This window comes from Myripristis murdjan, chromosome 21 (genome assembly GCF_902150065.1).
Source record: "Myripristis murdjan chromosome 21, fMyrMur1.1, whole genome shotgun sequence".
NCBI classification, from domain to species: domain Eukaryota; kingdom Metazoa; phylum Chordata; class Actinopteri; order Holocentriformes; family Holocentridae; genus Myripristis; species Myripristis murdjan.
This window is the reverse complement of record NC_044000.1, coordinates 20,743,657-20,768,868: the sequence shown is the minus strand read 5'-3', so window position 1 is coordinate 20,768,868 and position 25,212 is coordinate 20,743,657. Positions and strand designations below refer to the sequence as shown.

The 25,212-nt window shown below is 42.0% G+C and overlaps 1 protein-coding gene across 1 annotated transcript in view; it reads left to right on the top strand.

Annotated features, from left to right (window-relative positions):
• The window catches only part of il1rapl1a (interleukin 1 receptor accessory protein-like 1a), a 138,274-nt gene that overhangs the window by 22,802 nt on the left and 90,260 nt on the right, over positions 1-25,212 (top strand). Inside the window, exon 2 of the mRNA XM_030080807.1 lies at positions 24,293-24,578. Coding sequence (XP_029936667.1) covers positions 24,293-24,578 — 286 coding nt within the window. The remainder of the gene's footprint in view (positions 1-24,292; positions 24,579-25,212) is intronic.

The window sequence follows — 25,212 nt, the reverse complement described above, 5'->3', positions numbered from 1 at the left end:
CCGTTTGTTTTGTATTTTTGTTATGAGCACATTTCTCTTATACTCACATACACACACACATGTACAGTGTCATCTTAATAAGACGGCATGGACACGTCAAGGACACCTAAGTAAAGACGGCCAGGCATTGTAAAGTAAACTGAGGCACAACTCCTTTCCTCATGGTACATGCAAGGCCAGAGCGTTTGATTACCAGCCACTGCCTGCTGCATATTTCATACAGCATGCACCATGCTCCTGCTCTCCCACTTCTATATGCATCCACACACACACACACACACACACACACACACACACACACACACACACACACACACACACACACAGCACAGATTACTCTCCGGGGTTCTTTTATGCTTTAGTGCTGCACCAAAATGCACAGAGAGGAACCAATATCAGTATAAACTTGTGTTCAGTAGTTAGTTTCACTTGTAACTGCTAATAGCTGCGTGAATCACGGACACGGTTCACACATCACACCCGTGTTCAGATTGTACCCATGCACAAATTTGCATATGAGATTAGTGAAAGCTGCTTGACCTCTAACCAAGGGCGTGATGGGTGGTGGAAGGACGTGATGTGGAAGACGAAGCTCTAAAATACGAGTCAATTTCCTGTGGGGCTTATCAGAGCTGTTTGACTGGCGTCTGAGCAGCGAGCAGCCGTCAGTTGTCAGGATTTAAACTTAGAGAGGAAATGAGACAGTGGGGTGTGCACTGATATCCCACAATGAGAGAGAGAGAGAGAGAGAGAGAGAGAGAGAGAGAGAGAGAGAGAGAGAGAGAGAAATCCCCAATCCCAAATTCTGTATAACCCTGTAAAAAGGACTACATGCTTCAATGGTATAGACAGTATATACAGGCCATCTTAGTAGAAGCAGACAGTTAATCTGTAGTTGTTCTCAGTTGGAGCTTGCTGGCCTGAAGAATGGGGTATTACTGTATATAGTTTTCTCCCACTGTGTGTTTTGAACAGATCCAGTACTGTACTGGCTGTGGTGGCTGCATCAGCCTGTCTGGATGACAGACACTTCTTCCTCCCTTCATTAATCTCCATTTAGTTCTGCACTGGAGAGGAAAGGGGTGAGGGGATGGGGCGGAGGGGGTTGCTGGACAGGGAAAAGGGGGATGAGCGAGATTAAAGATATGGCAGGCCATGAAATCGAAGGGAGATAGAGGATGGGGGCAGGGGGAGAAATGAGGGAGAAAGAAAAGATGAGCAGAAGTGGGGTATGAGAAAAGGTATGGAAAGTGAAAATAGAGTTGCCTAAAAGATGGAGAGAGTGAAGGAAAAGGGAAAGGGGGGCCATTGAAGAGCTCAGAAATAAAGGTATAAAATAGAGAGAAATTGCAGGGGAGAAAGGCGGAAATGGGGGGGAAGGAGCCTGCTGTTTGATCTTTAACAGGATTATTTTTCCCTGCTGTCCTTTTATTTATTTGATTTTGCCTCATATTTATTCATATGTAAATGCCTTGCAGTGGCTGTGTGCCAGCAGAAAGCCATATCAGAGCTCAACGCTGCACTGAGCCCACCCTGTGACTGTGCCTCTGGTTAAGTGCATCATCGATACACACACAGCCATATTGGGTGATCCTGATGGGATTTCTACGGCCTTCTGCAGCCCTGCAGTAGGCCAGGATTCGGGCAAGCCTGCAGTGGATTACAGTTGAGTGTTTAACAGTGTCGTTATGGACTCAGCATGAGGAGTGTTTTCAGTGTTTTTGGAGTCCTTTTATGTGTTAACAGCTCGACCTTTAGAAAACAATGTTTGACTATGTGACCATCTGTTTGCTTATTCCCTCTCTCTCTTTGTGAGTGTGTATGTGTGTGTGTTTGTGTGAGTGTGTGTGTGTGTGAATAGACGGGGCAGGATGTTGGTCCAGCATAGTGCTACAGTGCGGGTACAGGTCTCTCCATTATCCATTAGCCTTTATTCAGCAACACAGAAACCAAGCCAAGGCTAGCCCGTGCCCTGATGTTTATTTTGATCCCCTTATTAAAGCTGAGGGGTGGGGATGTGTCTAGTAGTTGGCCCCGAGGTTGATGGAGCTTTTCCATGCTTCTCTATGAGAGGGGATGCAGGGACAAGCCCAAGGCTGAGCATTAGATGCTGGATGCTCCAGTGGATATTGATCCAGCCTCTCTCTCAGATTATACAAGTCTGGCTCTGCAGATTGTCTATGCTGCCTTCACAAGCGGACAATATTGTGTATCCTGCCATCACTAGAGGACATACTCTATCTCTGTGGCCTGTAGCCCAATCATTCATTCATTTATTAGTTTGTTGTTTTTTCTAGACCCGGGCAACATGGACAAAACCAAATATCACGGTGTCTTTTATGAATTCTTCAGCATTAATATTATGATGATGTTGTAGGGATGACTTTTGGTACTTTTTCTGTAAAATATTTAGACACATGAAGTTTTTTGTTAAAACAGTCATCAGTAATGAGTATATGATGACCAACAACAATCTTATTTTGCATCCCTTTAATGCAATATAGCCAATATTCCAGGCGATATCTAGTCTGATACCACAGTGTTGATGTAATATCAATATATTGCCCAGCCCTAATTCTTCTTAAGCTTAATATAGCACATGTTGTTTTACTACCATTCTTATTTTACATGCTCATCACGTGTGTGCGCATGTGGGAGGGTGTCTGTGTGTGTTCATGTGGATGTGCGTGCTTAACCCCAAAATCCTCTCATGTGGGATGTACAAGGCCACCATTCCGGTCAATAGGCAAAGGCTGGATGGGCTCAGTCCCCTGTGACATCAGTGTATGCTTCACAGATTCCCTCCAACATTCAGTATCGACCTCTTTTGAATAAGTAAGCAGACCCACATACATAGTGCGTACACTCCATGACCCATAGACCTATATGTGAGGATCAGCTCATGCACAGACCCAGAACTCAGATCTGTGACAGCTTCACAGATGCTGTCTCCATACACCATATTGTAAGTGTGTGTGTGTGTGTGTGTGTGTGTGTGTGTGTTTCTGTGTGTTTCTGTGTGTATACGTGTGTATATACGTGTGTGTATACGTGTGTGTGTGTGTGTGTGTTTTCCAGCCAAGATGGTTGTGTGTAATGCCAGTGAGGACCGTGGCCATTAGAAAGGTATTGCAGTTTGTCTGGTGGGGCGCTCTGGGCCACAAAATACAATTAGATTTTAGTGTAAAATATTTATTTCCACAACACCTACTGTGCTCCAGAGAGGAACCCTTACTCTCTTTGTGCTTAAATATGAAAATAGTATATAAAGTGCATGCCTGGGAGAGCAGCAGATACAATTTCTCAGTCTGAGCTCTCACATTGACTGTGTTTGTATGTGGGCACAGCTGAGTGCACGCACATAAATGGGTGTGCACGCTCATGTGTGTAGACTTCTGGTGTTATTACTCCCTGAAAGGACTGAGCCAAATATGCTATATTGCATTGTATTGCAATGCATTGTATTGTGTAGTCCTGGCTCAGATTACTATTAGATTAAATTATCTCCATTTTTCCTATATTGATCAATACTGATTTGCACAATGGCAGCAAATGGCCTAATGTTTGGGTACAAATTCCAGCCATTCACTTTTCCTTTAAAAAAAAAAAGCTCATTGTAGTTGAAATGCCAGAGACAGCCCAGTTCTTGTATGTGCTGCCTGTATGTGTTTATAAGCATGTATGTATGAATGTATGTGCAATGCAAAGCAGTCACTGGAAAGGCCAGTTGGTCGTGGAGGTCTAACAAAAGGCCACCATGCAGCCAGGGGTTAATATAATAATTATACCTATTTATGAGTACTACTTCTTAACAACTATGGTTTGCTCAGAAAGTGAGCCTATGAAAGCTATGTTGAGACGTTTCCAAAGCAGAGGTAATTCAGTTCTATAAAAACAGACTGTCAACTGAGGGCAGCTCGGCCTTTCTGTTGTTAATACAAGCTGTGATGTGCAGGTGTGCAGGGATAGTTAAATTATTTTAGCCCAGGAACCAAACAAAGAATTTACTCTTTTAGTTTGGGACACTCATTTTGGGTCCCAACCCCTAAGGGAACAGGGATTAATGGATTGTGGCTTTCCTCCCTCAAGGTGCTGTGCTCTTTACAGTGTACTTAACAAGGATCATACTGACTTTTCTCACCTTTCCTGTTTAGGGCCTGTTATGGCTGAAGCACTCAACAACCCTGGCAGAACAGAAAACACTCGCACCTTCATCACAGATTTTGCAATAAATCTCTTACAATGGCCTGAGTCTTGTGCAGTGCTCAGTGAAGGTGGCCATTGGCTGTAGCTGTGGATGTATGTTAACAAGTAGAGAGACAGGTGGGTCTCGGCCCTTGGAAACATACTGTTTGTGTTTATGAGAAAGGTGATCAACAGTCTGCCAGTGAGCTTTACATTCCGCTCTAGCTGACCTCCACCATGTGCGTGTGTATTTGTGTGGGTGTGTAAGTGGGTGGAGGCCAAGTGGTAAGAGATGAGCAATATGGACAATAGTCAGGATTAGAAACCAAACTCCAGGTAACACAGGGCCAGTTATTCTAATCATATTTGCACAGGCTTGGGTCCAGCACTCTGAATGTGGTTTTGTTTTCACTAGAATGAAAAAGTGATGGAGCACTGGTGTAACAGATTTTAAAACTCACAAGGTCAACAAGGGTTGGACTATCTCCCACTCACGCCAGGCAATGGTTGTAGCACCATATCTGTGTTAATGATGTGTTGAGTAGCCTGCCTCTTGGACAACTTTTATTTTTCAATTTACCTCACTTTAACGGTGGGCAGTGACAGGGGAGCTGCTGAAATACAGCCATGAAATAGAAGTCTATTAAAAACTCTACCCTAAAATACTAGAGTGTAGTATATTGCACACTATAGCATAGTGTGTAATTGTTTGTATGCATGCTCACGTGCATGTGTGTGTGGGTGGGTGACTGCGTGGGTGGGGGGTGCATATTAGTGTGTGCGTGCCTGGGGGTGGGGAGCTGTGTGTCTGGTCTGCACTGGGAGGATTACTGTAGATTTACAAGGCCCGGTAACAATGAGCAGACCCACCCCTGGGACCCATACTCAATCACTATCACAATGAAACACTGCTAATTCCTATTAAAAGCTGCCGCACAGGCGCTGCCCTCCCTGCATCCAGGCCGAGGGAGAGCAAGAGGAGCGGGAGAGAAGAGTGAAAAGAAATCTATTTTGCATTATCAGACATAAATGCCCGAGTGTGAGCGCATGTAAGAGACAGAAAATATGCCAACAATTCTGTTCCACCTGTTACCGGTGTTTCTACACTGTCAGGAAAAGTATGAAAGTATATGATTTTGTTATTTAAAAGAATGGAAAAAGAAGAGAGATTATGGGAAAATTTGGCTGTTAATGTTTGTATTTATAGTTTTATGAAAAGCCAAATTCACAGGTCACAATAATAAATTAATTTCATAAGCAGCAGATTTAGATTTTGTTCATATTTGGAGCTGCTAGCTGAGTGTGTTTTCCACTGAGAGGGTGGGGCAGAGCCATTCAAACAACTGCCTTATTACGGTGTACAAAACACCTGTGAGAAATGGCTGACCTGTCCAACATATTTTGAAAACGGTTGGTGAAGCACGAGAACATAGCATGGTGCAAACTGCATGAAATCATTCGACATCTCTAACATGGCTGAAGCAGCCATCACTAGTCATATGGAAGGGAAAAAGCACAGTGATCTTGTGAAACCACTATCTCCACCCAGTGTCTCATCATTATTTGCTCAACCTACCATCAAGAGGGCAACAAGTGATGAAGCCCGACTCCACATCTAACAGCTGGAATATTTACATCCTTGATAAACATAACTTAAGTCTGAGATCTCAAACATAATCTGAAAAAAATCCACCAAAATGACTGGAAATGTAGGTCTGGAAATTTTTTGAAATGGAACATATGTAGGAACCCTGTGTTACTCAGTTCTCATTTTAAGTTCTCATAGGTCACTCTCACAGTTTTCGGTCTGTTTACGAGGTATTTTATTTTCATAACAAAATCATGGAGCCCCAGTGTGCCTGACTCCGGAGAGCAGTGCACGATGGCGCTTCTGTTCTTACCCTGTGCCATTTGTCTTTGAAGAGCCCACCCAAAGGCCTGATCGTCTCCAACACGGCTCCTTATCGGTGAGCGACTGAATAATTCAACAGCGTAAGATGTAAAGGGGATTGTTTTAATTCCTGGCTAGCAGGTTAATGCTTGGAATTTGCTGCTGCATTAAATACAGGCAGTAATTCATAGTGCCTGCACGAACGTTGCAAATGAGCACAAGATGTTGTGTCGCAAGGGTGTGTCGTGTTAGTGGACGAAGGTGGTGGAAGATCCCGTGTGCATGTCTATGTGTGTGTGTTTGTTATGTTTACACAGCAAGATCCAAATCAGTTTGTTTTTCAACTCTGATATTTTAATCTGCTCTATTTGTGTGTTTTGGCAAACAATTCTTTGCTCCTATATCTATGTCAGTTGTCATAGTAACAGTGCACGCATCCTTACTTGGGCCGGCTAATGATTCGTTATAATGTTGCTGACTGAATTGTACAGGTGGCTGCAAGCTCGCCATGGTTTCACCTTTTTTTAGCTTCTTAAATGGTGGCAGTTTATTGTGCGGTTCAGCTCACATGCAGCGCTGTAGACAATTTCAGTGACGGAGGAGGTTAAAGTCTCGCAACTCTCCATGCTTGTTGTTTGCTATGTTGCTGTTTATCTGTGTTGCTTACCAGTCAAGTCACAGCAAATGACATCAAACAAGCACCACACAGGGGGGAAAATGAATCCAGTCACAGTGGATTTCCACAAATCCACATCCTCAAATGTGAATCAATTCAGAATTCCATTTCAACCACACATTAAAGTATCTGATTTTTAAAAAAAATCTGATTGTATGTGGTTGCTTGCTGTTCACACAAGACAAAAAATATCACTGTCTGTTGGAACATAGCCTTTGTGTGTTCAATCGTTCATGATTACATGGAAGTACTTAAGTGTGCATGGGAGTGCATGTGAAGTTATGAAAGGTGGATAATTGGATGTTATAAAAGAGGAATAAGTCTTAAGTTTGTTTCTGTCAGCTACTGGAGCGCCTTGCACTCCTCGCTCCTGCACAACAGCACAAACACATTCATTTAGAGTAGAGCTTTAATTGGACCTAGAATCAGGGACAAGAATCTCCAGCCACATAAATATTTTAGAGGAATGGAAAGGACAAGTTTATCTTTCTTTCTGTTGTTCTCTCTCTCTCTTTCTCTCTCTCTCTCTCAGCCTTTCTTCTCTCTCTCTTTTGCTCTCTGCCTTCACTTACTGTTGCATACATATACAAGCACACACATTACGTGCAACCCCCACACATACACACCACATAAGTTTTTGAAGAACTATAAAGCGCTTTCCTTTGCCCATTAGAGGGGATAAGTCATTGTTCTGGCATCAGATGACTTGATGAATCTTGTTAACATTAGATGCATGCTTACAGTACATGCAGAGGCGTATAGATTCTGGCAAGCGTACACACATACTGTACGGTGTCTTTGAACTGGGGCACTGTCGTAATGGGGGTAATGGTGACTGCATTATTAATGAGTCAGGCTTCATTATATTCATCTTAATTGAAAATGTTCTTTCATCTTCATCACTCGCTGAATTATCCTCTTCCGAATACCACTGGTGCAATAATACGCACATAATACACACATAATGCACACACACAGAGCATGCACACACCGTGTCCTGCATGCAAATGCGCGCACACACCTCCACACACGTTTGATGGGCACATACCCAGGTCAACATACCAAGTGCAGCTTTAATTGTACATTGGAGATTTGGTGATTTCATACCCTGCCTTTCAGCAAATTTTCATTCTCCTGCGTTTCAACTTCCTACCTCTCATATCTTAAGTAATGGTTCACAACTTATCATACACATCATTCTGTATATGACTCTTTCTCTCTGTGTGTGTGTGTGTGTGTGTGTGTGTGTGTGTGTATGGCTTTGCATGTGTAAATACAGTATGTGTGTTGCCAAAGTGTGCTGCCTTCTGTAAGAGAGGCCTGTGAATGTTTTATCTTGTTACATAAGTGGCCGCTCCCAGCGGACCCCTGACCTCGTTAACACAGCGCTGGCATCTCAGACAACACTGACAGGGGAGAGCAGAGAAGAGGAAAGAAGACTAAAGGAGATAAAACATCAGAGAGAGATCAAATACTTGAAAAAAGGGAATGCCAGGGCAGGGATAAGAAAAAAGGATGCAATGAAGTGAAGCACAACATGTAGCGGAGAATACACTGTGTGTTTGGCACTGTCAACAGTTTATGCAAACTGGAGAGTAAGAATAACCAGCTTCTTTAAGCCGTTCAAGTCTTGGTTGTCCATCTTAAAGTAGCATCACATGCCTTCAGCGATGATGGAGAGAGGCTGAGAAATGAAGATTGCTTTGCTGCCTCCCTGATGGCTCACATTGTCTTGGTCCTTCATGGCAGCTTGCTTTTCATTAGAGGTCATGCCAGTAAAAAAAAAAAAAAAAAAAATCAAATTTCAATGGAACTTAGCTGAGCTGTCTCTCTCTGTCTTTCTCTCTCTCTCTCTCTCTGTCTGTCTGTCTGTCTCTCTCTCTCTCTCCCTCTCTCTCTCTCTCTCTCTCTCTCTCTCTCTCTCTCTTTGTATGCATGTATGTGTATATCATGGTGCCTGGGTCCAGGCCTAAGGCTGTGGTGTCATTAACTCTTCTAGCCCAGAGTGTCAGCTCTCACTGGAACTGTCCTTTTACTCACTGGATGGATGGATGGGTCATTGCTTTTGTACAGCGCTCTTTCTCTCTCTCTCTCTCTCTCTGTCTCTCTCTCTCTCTCTCTCTCTCTCTCTCTCTCTGACTCTCTCTCTCTCTCTGACTTTCTCGCTCTCACTAACACTCTCTCTCTCTCTCTGAATGATTCATTGCCGATTCTTCTGCTATCATCTTGATTTAGCATCACATTTCTTATTCAACCATGCTCATGCATTGTTTTTTATTGTTGTTGTTGTTGTTTTCTAAATGCATGCATTTCGTGTTATGCATTGTTCGTTCTATTGTAGAGAGTTTAGTGTTAAGGAAAAACATCAAACCCATATGAAGACAAAAGTAAAAATAAAAAAGCTTTAATGCAGCCGTATTGAAATCTTTGGCCCATGCCACGATTTTTAACTGAATGAATGATTTTTTTTTTCTTCATCATCAACATTGGAATATGATTAAGCAAGAAATCCCGGCACACTAAAATATAATGTACTCCAGATTATAATTTCTTGTGAAGCACAATTTCGTCAGCAGAATTCAGCTTTGAAACACTTTAAGCCCTTTTTTTTTTTAGGATTGTCAGTAAAGTAAGAATGCAACAAGTTTTCATTTATATATGCATTTTTTTGTTGTTGTATTCTATGATAAAACAAAGAAGCAACATATTATTATTATTATTATTATTATTATTATTATTATTTAAAAAGTGTAATACAAAATAATGGCACACAAAAAGAACAAAACCAGAGAAAGAAAATATGCAAATTGGTGCTGGTGAGATGATGATACTTAAAAAGGGGGGAGGGTTACTGTATAAATATAACTCCTCCAAACAAACAGATGGGAGAAATAAACAAATAAATAAATGAAAGCAGCGTTGATCTAAACCGTTTCTGAGTTCTATATAATGACATGAAAACACATCTCTGAAATGCTTAATGTCTCAGATGAATAAATCATCACAATGTATTATGAAACATGGTAAATAATTACAACTACACTTTGCTGACCAAAGCGACATACCAGTTGGCTGTCAAAAACTAGTCTTTCACTAACTTGACGGCCGAGTGAGGCAAATGCATATGACCATGAATTTTGTATGCTGCGGCCTGTATTGCATAATAAAAACCCACGTATTACTCTTCAGCACCACGGATAGTTCCACTACATACTGTACAGTGTCTGTTATCTTTACTACTGCCGCTACGATGAAGTAGCACTTAAGAACCTGTAGTGCTCTCCATGAATCCAAGGTACCCTCTCTCACTCGCTCTCTCTCTCCCCTTTTCCTCTCACTATCTTTGCCTCAAGCTGAGTTCAAGTGCTGACCCGGGGTCGGAACAGGAATAGGCACAGTCAACCAGAACTCCGCTCTCAGCCATTAATGGTAGAATCCCAGCTCTCTCTCCCTAAATCACCGGCTTTGTCTACTCAGCCCCTGTTTCTTCCGTGTGTCCCTGTCTGTGCCTAGACTTTGCTCACCCCCAGGCTAAGGCTTGTGTGCCTGGAAATAGAGGTCATAAGAAATACCCGTTCACGAAACCCAGGAATACAGCCCAGAGCTGACGGGCATGGCTCCATGCTAAAAATTTTGCAGAACCTCCTGAAAAGTTTTGGGAGCAGCTCAGTTTTATGGGTGGCTAGGATTGCTAGTGAATTCATGAATCAAATCTATTTACCACATAACTTTGGTTGTCCAAGTCTATAAGAAAGAACATTTCATCAAACTACAAAAGATGCATAGCTATACTCCAACAATATACAACAGCTCAGTATGCAACATCCCTAATTATACAATCATATTTATGTGTATATGATCACATCGATTACTTGCAGATACATCAGTGCAATAGTCACTGACTGACATTTCATTGTCACTCTCTACTGTCTTATTAAAGTTCCTTTCAAGTTAATCAGCAATGCATCGGATCAATTCAGGAAATGTATCAGTAACAAGAGTTTTATGTCTAATTCATTCCCTTTTTATAGGAAATATCTGTGTACTGATCCTTTTGAACAACATTTCCTCATTTTTTACAAATCAGTAGTGTGAGAATGTGAGAATGTGAGGCTTTTGGGACAGACAGGATGATTATACTGGCTTTTTAAAAAAAAAAAAAAAAAAAAAAAAAAAAAAAAAAAACATTTACTTCCATCACCAACAGTTTCCAACTGCTTTTCCAAGCTGTTCTATAAAAAGTCCAAATTCACTGTTTGTAGTCTCAAAGGGCTTTACAGGCTCACAGGTATACAACACACAAAACAGTACAACATCCCCTCATAGAAGGGCAAGAAAACACTCCTCAAGAAACACAGGGATGGAGCAGGAAAAAACATGCAAGAAATCTTGAGGAGGACCACAGACAGAGGAGACATTATGGCCAGACAGGTATGCAATAGGTACTGACCCAGCTGGCAACTTACAAAGAAATACAGTTGAATTACAAAAGAAAACACACCAGCAGGAAAAAAAGACAACAAAAGCAGCTGACAATCGACCAAGGCAGGTGACACAGCCACAACAGCACAAGATGATGACCAGCCACTAAGCAGCCGAAAAACAGCCAGGAGGAGGAGGGATGATGAGGACGAGCGGGTTCGGGGAGTGGAGGAGGGTGGGGGGGCACACCTGGGAGGAAAACAGTTTCACTCACACAAGGCATTTATACTCAAGCTTTTGAGATACACACACACACATACACACAATGAATAAAGGGTTTAACAGGGTAACACAGAAGACAATACAGTCACAAGTGAAAGTAGAGAAGAAGCTGGTGATGAGAGACACGGAGTGAGCTATCTAAACCGGCAGAGGCTAAATTAGCCTAAGACGAGAGAGCCTACAGGCAGAGACTAAGCCTCCCTCAGAGGTCCAATAGAAATTATATTACCCATAAGTTAAAGAAAACAGGTAAGTCCTAAGTTTGGTTATAGGGTGAAACAAAGTCAGATAGGTAGGCCGATGTGAGCTCATGTAGAATCTAATAAGTAAATAAAAGGAAACCAGGACAGGTGAGATGTGGTCAAACTGTCTTGTTCTGGTCAGGATTCTGGCAGCAGCATTTTGGACCAGCTGAAGACTTTTGGTTTAAAAGGCAGGCAGATCAGAGCACAGTACATAACAGTAATCAAGATGTGACATGACAAATGCATGAACAATAGTTTGCCATACTTAGCATGAGCCTAATTTTAGTGATATTATGGAGGTGATAAAAGCCACTTTTGGTGGTGTTTGTTCTCACCTTACTTCCTCCAAGATGCCACTCTATTGTAGATTGTAACTGTATTCTCACGCACTGAGTTATAATCGCAAACACTGAGTTATAATTTTCAGTCTAACTCAGTGTCTGGCATTCACTGGTCACATTACCAGCATTCACAGCATTGTCATATGATTAACTAATCATTACTTGCATTTTTATCCTGAAAACATTTCCGCAGAATTATTGTGCAGAAACAGTGTTTATCATATTTGTTTGTCATGTATAGGTTAATACCGTAACTCTCAACCTTGAGGGTTTTTCTCACTCAAAATGCCACACATTTTACCCACCATCTGGGTTTCTTTTCATCCCCTGCAGTATTTGGTTTTGGGTCATGTTCAAGTTCAGTTGTGCTGAATGAATTTTAGGTGCTGGATTTTGAAATGCCATTTTTAATGAACTGACAGAAGCTGAGACGCCTAGCTTTCGTCTCAAGAACAATGTACACTGTCGCTGTAGGTTCTATATCATGATGAATAATGACTGTCTTGACTCGGGACTGCCAGCAGCCATTTAGCAAATTGGCAGTCGGCTTTAGCATAGAGAAAAAGCTTTTTTTCATCATCTCAGACCAATGGCAACCCAATCTGAGCCAGACTGCTCCAGGTAGCCACAGTTCTGTATGTCTCGGTCCCAAATCCAATCTCTGTTTCTATACAACTTCACAGATCTTTTTCTTTGTTATGCTGGGTATAACTAAACTACCTTCTTGAACATGTGAAGACCTCTGCTTGAATGCCACCCAATAAAAAACAGCCCGTGTAAGCTAATAAGAGTAGAATAATGCTGTGTATTCTAGACTAGGTGTTTGGATTAATGGATTATTGACAGCAGGCTTGTGTGTGTTTGTGTGTGGAATTTAATGTCCTTGTTTTGTCTTTCTCCCTCTCTCCTTCTCCTCTGTCTTTGTGTGTCTCATAGAGCGAGAGGGAAGAGGGAGAGGAGCAGGGGTGATAATGACTTGTCAAATTAGAGGCGATGGATCCTGCAGCGAGTGTAAACACAATCCGGAATGTTCGGATGACATTTTCCAAGCTGTATTTCTACTGGGGGAGATTAGCAGAGTGACAGCTCAGCCTGAATCACACGGAGCACAGCTGCACGATGAAGAACACACACACACACACACACACACACACACACACACCACATGCGTACATGTCTGCAGAGGGAGAGGAAAAAAGAAAGAAGGAGAGAGAGAGAGAAAGAAAGAACTGGCATTTCTGCAGTGCACTGCACAGCAGACAGACAGCTGAATACACAAATACAGAGGCACGTTATATGTGATTTACACACGTACTTTTTGTATATGCTGGTAATGCTTTTCCTCGTTCAGGTGTTTATTTGTTGTCATGATCTAAAGTGCTTGGCTCATGCATTCAGACAGAAAGTCCATGTATGGATTCATGTTGCTTGGCCCCACACCACTGCCAGCATGATGGATGGAGTTCAGACCCAGTGTTGACTTTACATCTCACAGGTACTTTATTTGCATGTGTTCCCATTCCCAGTAAATCCCTGCTCTTAAAACACATGATGGAGGAGAACAGCGGACTCTTTAGTTGTCGAGATATTAAGGACTCCTGTTTCTCGGTGTTCTATTTTACGCTTGGCCGTCCTCCCGTGTACAGCAGCAGTCGTGAACAGCGCTGCTCATTTCCCAACTTTGCCCATGAAATAAAGAGCCATTTAAAAGGAACAATGTCCCGGCCACCACATCTCCCTCTATCCTGCCCCCTCTATTGGGGAGATACTATTGAGAATCCCAAGCGCATCAATTTGGGCCTCAAATGACTTTCTCCAGCTGGCCAAATCCTGACAAGCTTTCTGTTCTCCTTAAAAAAGAGCCCTTTATCATCATGAGAAAGGAAGAAAGGATGAGAAGGAGGGAGAAAGAGAGAGAGAGAGAGAGAGAGAGAGAGAGAGAGAGGGAGACAGAGAGAGAGAGACAGAGAGAGAGAGGAGAGTCAAAAAAGCTAATGTCTGAGTGACACCCTTTCTCTCACAACAGGGGAAATTTCTGTTCTATAACGGGTTCTGGTTAATTTGAAGTCAATTGGAGAGTTATTAAAAGGATCTGTGTGAGCTGGGCTGAACTTGGTCAAGGGCAACAAAACTCACCCTGGTTTCCATATGAGGCTGCAGGAACAGGACTACCACCTTCAGGCAACCTTGGAAGTCTACATGATTCGTCCAAACAAAAAAAAAAAAAAAAAAAAAAAAAGAGAGAAAGAAAGAAAAAACCCTCCTTGCGCATGGGGAGTTAATATCTCCTAAGGATTCCATACTGTGTTTATTATTGTGCTTGTTTTGTCGTAGCCGCAAACACATTTGCCTTTGCACTATTACAGTAATGCAGATTCCTTTGGAACACCTGCCTAGATTCTCCAGGGTAAAGCTTATTGTCAAGGATTTTCTTGCTTTTTGCTAAATTAAGTATTGTTTTGTGAAGCTTTGGTTTATCTCGCAAAGCTTCATGTTGCCTTTGAAATTACTGTGCCAATATGTATGCAAATGTCGAGATCTACTGCCAGAAATTAGATTTACTTCATCTCTCTATTGTTCCTCTATCCGTTTCTGGTCCTCAGGTAGAGGTTCAGTAGTTTAATATAACACTGCATTACGGACCACTTTACAGCAAGTAAAGTATTGCAAATAAAGGAGGGGAGGAAAAAAACAGACATAAAACAACATAACAAAAAAAACAATACAGGCGCAGGAAAAAGGAAGTTGCAATTTAGTTCACATGTACATGCTGATGTGCAAACCACACACATACACCCCCCCCTCCCACACACACACACTCTAGGATTGGGTGATAAATCGGTATTACATCAATATTGTGATATGTGACTACGTGTCATCTGGCATTTTGGATATCATAATATATTGATATGGCCTAAGTGATATCTTTTTCCTGATTTTAAAAGCTGCATTAAAGTGAAGTGATGCAATTTTCTGAACTTACTGGTTCTAATTGTTCTATTAGTTGCCTCTACTTGGTCATCATATTCACATTACTAATGACTGTTTATCAAAAATCTCTTGTGTGTAAATATCTTATGAAAGCACCAAAAGTCATCCCCACAGTATCATCACAATACTGATATCTAGGTATTCAGTCAAAGATATTGTAATTTACTCTGGTGGTGTTACTGTAGGGTCTGAGTGTGATTGTTCAAGTGGAAGTCATAAGTGATAATAGTGGCTTCAGATAATGGGGGATGTTTCACACTGACCGGCATGCTGTTCTTCGTTTTATGTGGGTTACAGCGTGGGATGCCACAGGGGGAAAAAATGAGCCGGAATCAAGTGAACACCAGACAACTTTATGCAAATGAAATAGCAGGGTTTTGCAAGTACCAAGTGCAACCTAAATTACCCCATACTTACTTGAACCGTCAGCAAAAGCAGCGAAGTTTGAGCTACAATAGCGATGGCAGGGACATATTGGCCGGAGCCTGAGCCTGGCATTGGGCTGCTCAGCTGGGGGATTTGTCAGTGGGTCGCTGTATGGCAGCAGGCCTGGCAGACATAGGCCTACTGCTTGTTTGCTCTGCATATGCAGCCTTCACATCTCATCCCATCACAGTTTCTCTGTTATCTCTCTCTCTCTCTCTCTCTCTCTCTCTCTCTCTCTCTCTCTCTCTATCAAACTTGTCCGTGTACAGCTCACCGCACTTACGTTCAGTGGAGGTCAAAGTGAAATGACATATGTGGAACCGGCGACAGAGAAAAGTGCCATTCCCTTTCTGACTTTTTTTTTTTTTTTTTTTTCTGGAGTAGAGAGCGGTGGTAGAGTGCCACCATCTTTAGAGAGAAATCAGTATTGGTCCACATTTGCATATAAATGAAGAATGGTGAACTGTCAGTGAGAGAGAACAATTGAGAGACTGAGAGACAGGGAGTGGCACAGCACAGAGGAAGATTGAAAGAACAGATATGAAGTTATAAGGAGTAGTTACAAAGACAGAGAGGAAGACAGGGGAGCAAGAGACCAACAGCTTTAAATTGTGAACATTAACACACAGGTCTGCTTAAATAAAACATGTAGCCTACAGTAAATAGCATCATTTATATTCTGACTGGCTGCCAGAGACCCCCTTTCATTGGTAAAAAAGAAAAAAAAAGTTATACCTGACTCGAAAAATGATTTGTGACTTTTCAACGTAGATCTAAAAAAGAACTGGCATTCCTATTAATTCAGGCCAGGTTAGTTCCTGTCAAAAGAGATATTGGCTCAAGTTGGGTAGGAGGAGGGAACATCAAGTCCATCAAAAGGTCCACAACAGATCTATGGCTACCTAAACTGGACCTTCTGGATGTAATGGACCCCAATCAACCAAGACGGATAAAGCATAGTCATTTTGTTTAGAATATTATTTTTTATGGAGATATGACAGTTCACCATTTTAATGGTTTTGTTTGTGCCTTAGTTTTTAGGCCATGGTTCAGTTTGTATCCCAATTTGGCTTGGAAAAAATTGGACAAAATTTGTACTTTTTAATTGAAACATCCCAAAAAGCTAAAACGGGGCCTTTTGCCAATGTTCTATAGCGACTGTGCCATGTATCAACAGACAGTAAAGTCTGTTATTCAGTCCAATGTTATTATTAATCAATCATGTCGTACATTATAAATTTGTTAAATATTGCAATTGCATTGTGCTAAAAAAGGTGCAAAAACTGGTGAGTGACACAAAATCACAGTTCACCCCTCCTGGTTTGGTAAATTCTGGTGAAGTGAATAGCGGTGTTTAGTTTTGGAACAACTTTGTTACATCCATATGATGTCATGATTTGAAACCTGCACACAAGTTTCTCAAGATCAAAACTCTTTGGATCTTTTTGGAGCTGTAGAACATGACATTTTAACATCAAAAACCAGAGACCAAAGCCAGGAAAATAGGACCAGACCAGAAAGAAAATATTAACACAGGACCCTTCCAGGTTAGCTCCCCTGAAGATCTTCTGTTATGAGGCCTGTATGTCTTAACTTGGCATAATTCTCCATCAGTTCAAAGTCTAGACACAGACAAGGAACACAGAGGAATTTGTGGCTAAAAAGACAAAGCCGGTGACTCAGGGAGAGAAGAGGAATTGTACCTCTATAGCTTGAGACTGGGGTTGTGGTTAACTGTGCTGATGCTTGATCTCCACTTGAACTCTGCTTGAGGCAAAGACAGAGAGACAAAGAAACACAGATGGACAAAGGCTGAACAGAGTCCATAACTGGAAACTGTGATGCATGCGGACTGAATACATGCGGTTGAATACAAAAAGCAAATATCTATTTACTGTATTTACATTTTTTTTTTTTTTTACATCTATGCTGCTCTATAGAAGCAGTTACTATGCATGATCTACATAAAGAGTACACCACACAACCATCAACAACCATAAAACATGGAGTAGGAAATTACCGTATGCAGTGCAGGAGGACTTGCGTCTTATGTAGCGAGGCCAGAGCCCATTGCTGATGTGTTAAATCCTGTCCCGAGGCTTACTGGTCCAGTGAACCATAGACTATAGACTGCACAATTACCTCCAGGGGTCAACCCCCCCCTCCCTCAGCTGCTGGTTCACCTCACTGGAACAGCCTCGGGCCATAGTGTGCACACTTTTGGAATCAGAAACCCGTAGAGATCTGCATAATTAGCTCCTACTGTACCAAGAAATAAGAAGGAGAAATTCCATATTAGAGGGCTTGGTTTTCTGTTTTTTTTTTTTCTCCTAGGTTACCAGTTATGCTGTGGATGTTTATTCTATATGTTAATGGTCTTTTACATATTAACTGCAATTCTACAGTATGCAGTTTAGCTTAAAAGGAGAGCATTCATCATTGCTCTAAAGGACAGTTACAGTAGAAGATGGATGACTGAGGTGGAACAACTGATGGACGTAAAAAAAAAACGGAGAGTGGAAGTATCAGGAAACAGAAACAGAGACGTGTGTGCAGGGTTGGAGGAATGTAAATTGAAGGTGGCGAGAGGGAGACAGTGTTATTATCTCCACCAGGTGGCAGTCTGAAGGGAATCATGTGTTTAGTCACGTATCTCTGGCCATGTGTGCGCGTATCTGTCCATAGCTAATCTATTACACTACTGGGTCTATCTGCCTAATTTTCTTTTGGCGCACAGTTGTAACTGTATGATCAAGGACCTATTGTGGTTGCAGTCTTTCAAAACCTTTGAAAATCGTGTTTTATGTCCTGCTATATCCTGTTTTCTTTGCCATGGTCTGAGCACCAGAGAAAGAGAGATATGCAAGCAGTGCCTCTGTATCTCCCCTATGTCTCCACTTCTGCTGTGCTCAGATTTAGGTGAAAAATCACTCCTTTTTACACCTACTGGAACAGAAACCAACTGACGAGTTAGCAATCAATTGCAGTATAAAACATGTTTGTCGAAGGTTTTGAATCACTGAGACCACGAGACGTCCTTGATCACACAGTCCTTGATCACACAGTCATAAGTATGCATGGAAAATATTGCTGATAGGCCTAGTTGTGTAAGACACTTGCCGCAGGCAGATGTACACACACATGCACAGATAATGTTGGCATTTTCACTTTGAAATTGACATTTTACATTGCTGGTCTTTTGGAATTGTTCTTGTCCAGATTTGCACGCCAAGGTAAGACAACATGCCTGCCGGAGATTTGCACTGTAGTGAGAGCACTCTTCTAGTTAAGAGTCCTTTTCCACATATATATCATTGAATGTCTTCCAGGCCTGCTAGGACCCCGCCGCCCACCTAACATCTGATAATTACACTTCATTAGGAGAGCAGGTAGAGATGAGAGAAGAGGGACTGAGGGCGACATGTAGAAGAGTGAGGGGGAGAGAGAATGTAGGAGGGCAGGCAAGGCAGAGTGAAGTGATATACTGTTGTGAAAGGATAATGGGAATTTGATTATGGGGGGAAAGAAAAGCACGAGTTGACTCTGCTGACATGTAGCCCACTCTGCAAGTGTGTGTCTGCGCGTGTGTGTTTCTAAGTGTGTGAGTGTGCTTGTTTGTGTGACACTGTTAGTGTTTATGCATGAGTGTTGGTGAATTTATTCTAGCTCAAGGGTCTGTATTTATTGCCTTGGTTTAGTGTCACACTAAGACAGACAGGTTGCTGGTCTGCCTGGAGACAGAGTGTAATAAGGTCTCTGTGAGTTACCACACACACATGCACACATGCACACACACAGAGAGACAGAGCTTGACACTTTTTCCCTTTGCGAGATGCTTGCAGAATCCATACGTAGCCCCTGAAACACTCAGATATTCTATGCGGCATCCAGCTATGTGAGGTAGCAGCGAGTGTGTGAGTCATGTGAGGTAGCAGTGTAAGGGCATGAGATCTGACAGAGCAGCCCAGCAGCACTGGGCTGTGAAGGAGCGAGTGCTGCTGCAGCCTTCACTACTGCAGCAGGGTTCAGTGGAGCAGAGGCTAGCCGCTGGTGCTATGAGTGTTCAGCTTGAGAGCCATGTGGGAATGTGGCCATCTGGAGACAGTATTTACAGTTTGGGCTGTCTATGAGTGGGTGGAGAGAGTCTCTGTAAAACATGTGTGATGTACCAGAGCCGCAGAGGTGGCAAGACGGCAAGAGAGGTTGTGTATGTGTGTGTATGTATGTAGGTGTGTGTGTGTGTTTGTGTGTATGTGCAGTCTACAGAGAGAGCAGGAGGTGTGGACTGCAGTATTCCTCCTGCAGGGAGCATTGATTTTCCTGCCTGGCGTGGGGATGTGGGAAATGTCAGCCTCTAATTGAGTTGATAAAACCGTTTTGAGTTTCAGACGTAAATATGGTTTCCCACAAAAGGCCACTGCATTAGACAACTCCCACCGGGAGGTCTGTTAGGAGTGAAAGGCCTCTGTGTGTGTGTGTGTGTGTGTGTGTGTGTGTGTGTGTCTAGCCTGTGTGTGTGCAGAGTTTACTTTGAAACGCTGAAAGCAAACAGTATTGGCACTGTCATTGACTGAAATGGCTGATTGGTTCTGAAGTCCATTATGATTCTTTTTTTTTTTTTTTTTTTTTTAAGTAGCGAGGGTGTGGATAGAGAGAGGCAGAGGTCACATTCATTAGAGGTGTGGAAGGTGAATAGAGAAAAGGCAGAATGAAGCCTCCGCTGTCCTTGCTGATTAGCAGATTGATATCATGCAGGGAGAGGGGAGGACTTACCTGCTGCCTTCAGAGGAAAATCACTCTAATGTCAATATGGAAGAACAGTTGTCTGTGGTTCAAGGTATCTCTCTTGATCGATATCTAAATACCTTCCTTTTAGAGGCCTATCTAATGCTTAACTGGATTATCAAAAAAGACAGATGCATGAAATGGAAGAGAAGCAAGCTTGTGTGTGTGTGTGTGTGTGTGTGTGAGTGTGTGTGTGCGCGCGTTTGTGTTTTTTTCCTCGCCTGAAATGGAAAGCAGAGGAAAACAAAAAATTATCTGGATGATATTTGAATAATTTAAAAATATCTCTCTGTTTTCCAAAGCAATCAGACTTATCTTGTGTTCTAAAAATGTCAATAGTGTTCACCAGTGTTGGCGCTGAGCAGTTGCATAATCAGATTCCATAGGGCTTAGGTTGCGAGCTGTGCGTACGAGCACATAGGAGCGCGCATGCCTGCCTGTTTGTGTCTTGTCAACAGAAGGGAGCCTGCTCTTATAATTAGGAGTGATAATTAGACAGGATTTCACACACACACACACACACACACACATGAACGCGCACTCAACACACATCACACCCCCATACCTAAGCCCACCCAATTTTCTTTCTCTCTCTCTCTCTCTCTCTCTCTCTCTCTCTCACACACACACACACACAGCATATATACTGTATCTAAAACAGCATACACATGTGTAAACCAGCCTATAGTAATTAACAGAAATAATTAGACAGACACCCCATTCGTATAGGGAATGACTGTGTGCACCTACCAACACGTACCACACTCACACAAACACAAACGCACACACACACACACACACACACACACACACACACACACACACACACAGTCACACATTCCTTCTCTGGTAATTAAGAGTATTAATTACAAGCATAGTTGTCCCTGTGAGGCTCTGTATCACTCACAGACTGGCACACAGCAGGATTCTTATTACTTTATCTCACCACACCATCTCCACTGCTTTCCCTCTCCATTTTTCTCCCGCTCACCCACACACACACATGCTTATAGGCATGCAGACATGTACAGATACACACGGACTGTATAAACACATGGCACCTAATTAGTCAGAGACTGATAGTTGGCCACAGGTTAACCTGCGGTAGCTTGGGAACAGAGAGAGACAGAGAGAGAGATCAGCTCGTTAGAACTAGAATAGACTAGAGTGCCTGAGGGGCTGGGCCGCTGTCTTTGTTGCATTTTCCTACAGACTCCTTTTCAGCCGTTACAGTCTCTGTCTTACTTTTTCTCCTCTCAGCACAATCAAGGTGGCCTGTCATCCACATCGCAGAAATTAACGCTAGGAAATAGTTTGCATTTTAAAGAAGATTTTTTTTTTTTTTTTGAGCACTCACCTAATCGGAGATCCAGGTCAAACTATCTCTGGTAAGGTATATTCAGCTTTGTGGAAGTGAAATTGTTCTGCATTCATGAGAGGGATCATCTGCCAGTTATAATAATCTTGTGCAATCATGATATTTTATACCAGTATATATGCTTTAATAATGAACATATTTGCATCTGATCTTACCTTAAAGATTAAGTGTTTTTCATAATTCATAGTAGTTATGTTTTCTAAACTGTTCGCCCTGCAATTATTATTTGTTTATTCACTGATCATGTAACCTCTGACCTATAGCAATAGTATATTGATTATGTATTACAATTTTCATGAATATTTGGTACAATTAAAGTCTGTGTATTCTCTTCAAACTTTTGATTGTCTGGTTCCCGTTGTACAAATTCAGTAAATTGTAAAACTGTTAATTTAAATTGTTAAATTAAGTAAATAGTTAAATTGTTAGGTGGCACACTAGACCACTGACATTTCGACGGGAGCCATGAAACTAGGAAGACATGTGGCCTGAACTTCAACCCAACGACCAAGCCTGTTAGCTTTAGGGGAAAAAAAAAAAAAAAAAAAAAAAAAAAAAAACTATGAGCCAGAGAGCCTATTGAAAAATTTCTTTCTATAGAAGCGCAAGACAAGGAGGAAGCCTAGCATCAAGAGCTCTTGGCGGATTCAGTTAATTAACTAGGCTTCTCCTCTATAGGAACAGGGCTTTGGTGCTTCCTCTGCATTTCAGGAGCCTGACATCATTTATTTTACAGTCCATTCCAAAATGTCAGAGTGGTCAAGTGTTTGGTTATGGCTGGAGAGCATCTATACTTCCTTTGTCAAGGCCGCGGTGACTCAAGCGTCAGTGAGCAGCATCACACAGCAGCATCAGTGAGCAGCCTCAGGAGAGGAGGGGAACAGGGCTGCTCGATTATGGCAAAAATCATGCTCACAATTATTTTGGTCAATCTTTAGATTACGATTATTCAGCAAGATTACTCATTGACTTTGGAAACATCACACATCATACTTTCTACCAGTGGATTTCCTTGAACTTTAAATATAATTGAATAGAAGTATAGTGGAAACAGTCAAGGGGGCTTTACTTTACGTTTTGTTTTTTTTTTTTTTGTTCCTTTATTGTCATGAATGACTTCCATTAAATGGATATTTGAGTATACATAGTATATTGATATTGACTGTTATTGATGCAGTGTGTTTTTTTTCCTTTGAGGGAAGTTATGTGGGTTTCCTAAATATGTTAACTTTTATCAAAAAAATGCTTTGAAATGTGCAGTTATTTATAACGTCGTCACTAGGCATGACTACCACACCGCAGCAATGCAGCAGGTCTGTAAACAGGAGTAAACTGTCACTTTAAGAGCATTTGAGTGTGAGCCATCTTGAGAGGTGTGTGTGCAACTCTGCAGCAGATGCAGCGTGCGTCCCACAGAAAACGTGGTGTAAAAGCAGAGTGGTTAATGGGTAACAGCAAGAAGTGTTGAAGTGTGTTTGTTCACTGCAATAAACAGAGACACAAATGATGAAGTTGTCTCCAGTCTTGAAAATCAGAACTTTGTCAGCTACTCCATGGACTATCTTAACCACGGTTGGAAAGTGTGACCAGGAAGGCTGTAGAAAGCAACAAAGTGCTGGCCTCAAACAAATGTCAGTGCGAAATGGGCTGGCGAGTGCGGAGTTGTGTCTTCCTGTCAGACTCCATCGTCCTTAGTCTCTGATAGATGTAGCATTTGGTCACGTGATGCTGCTACTTGGTGGACATTGTACATTATACATTGTTTTGAAAGTAGCAAAGTTACCATAAAGTTACTGAAAACTCTAGCTACTCCTGAACACTGCAAATCTTGCCTAGTATTTGTTTTTCCGCTCCTTGAAGCCAAAGTGTTTCCAAACAATTGAATTGCTTTTCCCTGTCCTGTCAACCAAAGGCTCTCTCTCCATCATCTTGACCTGAGCTGAACTGAACATGCCGCAGCCTCGCTAGGAATGAGTTTGGGCTTTTGGGAAGGGGCAAAAGGATTTACAACACAAGACAAAACGAGAGCATCATTGTGAAACGGAATGCAGCATAATTGTTTTATCTCAATTATCTTGTTATCATAATTGTCGGAAGCCAAAATCATAATTGAAAATAAAATTCGATCAGTCGTCAGGGGAGAGATGCAGATGCGTCTTCTGCATGTGTGGTAAAACTGCAATCCTTCAGACACTCTAACAGCGCATGGAGTAGAAAGATATTTACTGTAACTACAGTGGTAATCATGCACACCATGCGGCAGCTGTATACTTGACATGCTGTACACAGCTTAGTGTCTCATCACCAATAAACCAATTTTAGGAATGATTTTCTCACCAAAGAAGAGGAGGATTATTGTGTATGGTTGAGAACCTGGTAATCTCCTTTTTTTCCCTCATGTGCTGTAGTTGGTCAGTATGAGAAGCTGCACAACATTGCTGTAGTGCGATGCAGGTGCAATAAATTCTGTAATCATGTTGGCACCAGTCCCTGAATGTGTTCATTAATATTCTATTAATGTTTAATGACATTTCTTGCACAGGTGGTTAATTCCTATTTCTTCTTGAGTGGGGATACAGTAAAGCCCACTTGATACCATGTGGCTCAGTGCTGATGAACCTCTCTCTCTCTCTCTCTCTCTCTCTCCCCTCTCTCTCTCTCTCTCCACAGTGGATGGCTGTACAGACTGGTCAGTGGACTACCTGAAGTACCGGGTGCTGCAGGGCGAGCCGGTGCGGCTGAAGTGTGCTCTGTTCTACGGTTACATTCGGGCCAACTACAGCCAGGCGCAGAGCGTGGGCCTCAGCCTCATGTGGTACCGCAGCTCCGGCCTCGGCCACGGAGACTTCGAGGAGCCCATCTCCTTTGACGGCGTGCGCATGAGCAAGGAGGAGGACGCCATCTGGTTCAGACCTGCTGACCTCCAGGACGTGGGCCTCTACTCCTGCGTCCTACGGTAAGGTGGAGGGCGAAGGAGGAATATAAGAAAATGTAAAACAAGTCTTGTCTGAGAACAGTTTTAAAAAAAAAAAAAAAAAAACTTGTGTAAGAGTCTCTGTGAAAAATTTCCATTATAAGTTATCCAATTTCGCATCACATTTTATAATCCTGTTTCTCTTAAAACAAGAGAAAAATCAATGGGGTGAGATAATTTATCTTGTTTCCAGTGAAACTTCAACTTGTTTCAATTTTTTTGTTTTTTTGTTTTTTCTTTTGAATTAAGGGATGTTATCTTCATTTCACACGAACGTGATCTGTCTCATCATAAGATATTGCCACTTCATTCTAGGAAATTGTAATAGGCAAAAACTGAATTAGAAACAAATGAAATTATCCCAACCCATTAGCAGATATTTCTTGTTTTAAAAAGTGGGACTTAATAGTAGATTACTTATTAAGATTGTCATTTTTTACAGTAGTTCTCTTTGCGTGTGTGTGTGTGTGTGTGTGTGTGTGTGTGTGTGAGGGAAGCTGGTAATTTACAAACCATTGAGAAGTGGCTAGGGGAGATATATGGACAAAGAAAGATAATGAAGCAAAAACAAGCACACACATACACACACACACTTGCACACACACACACACACACA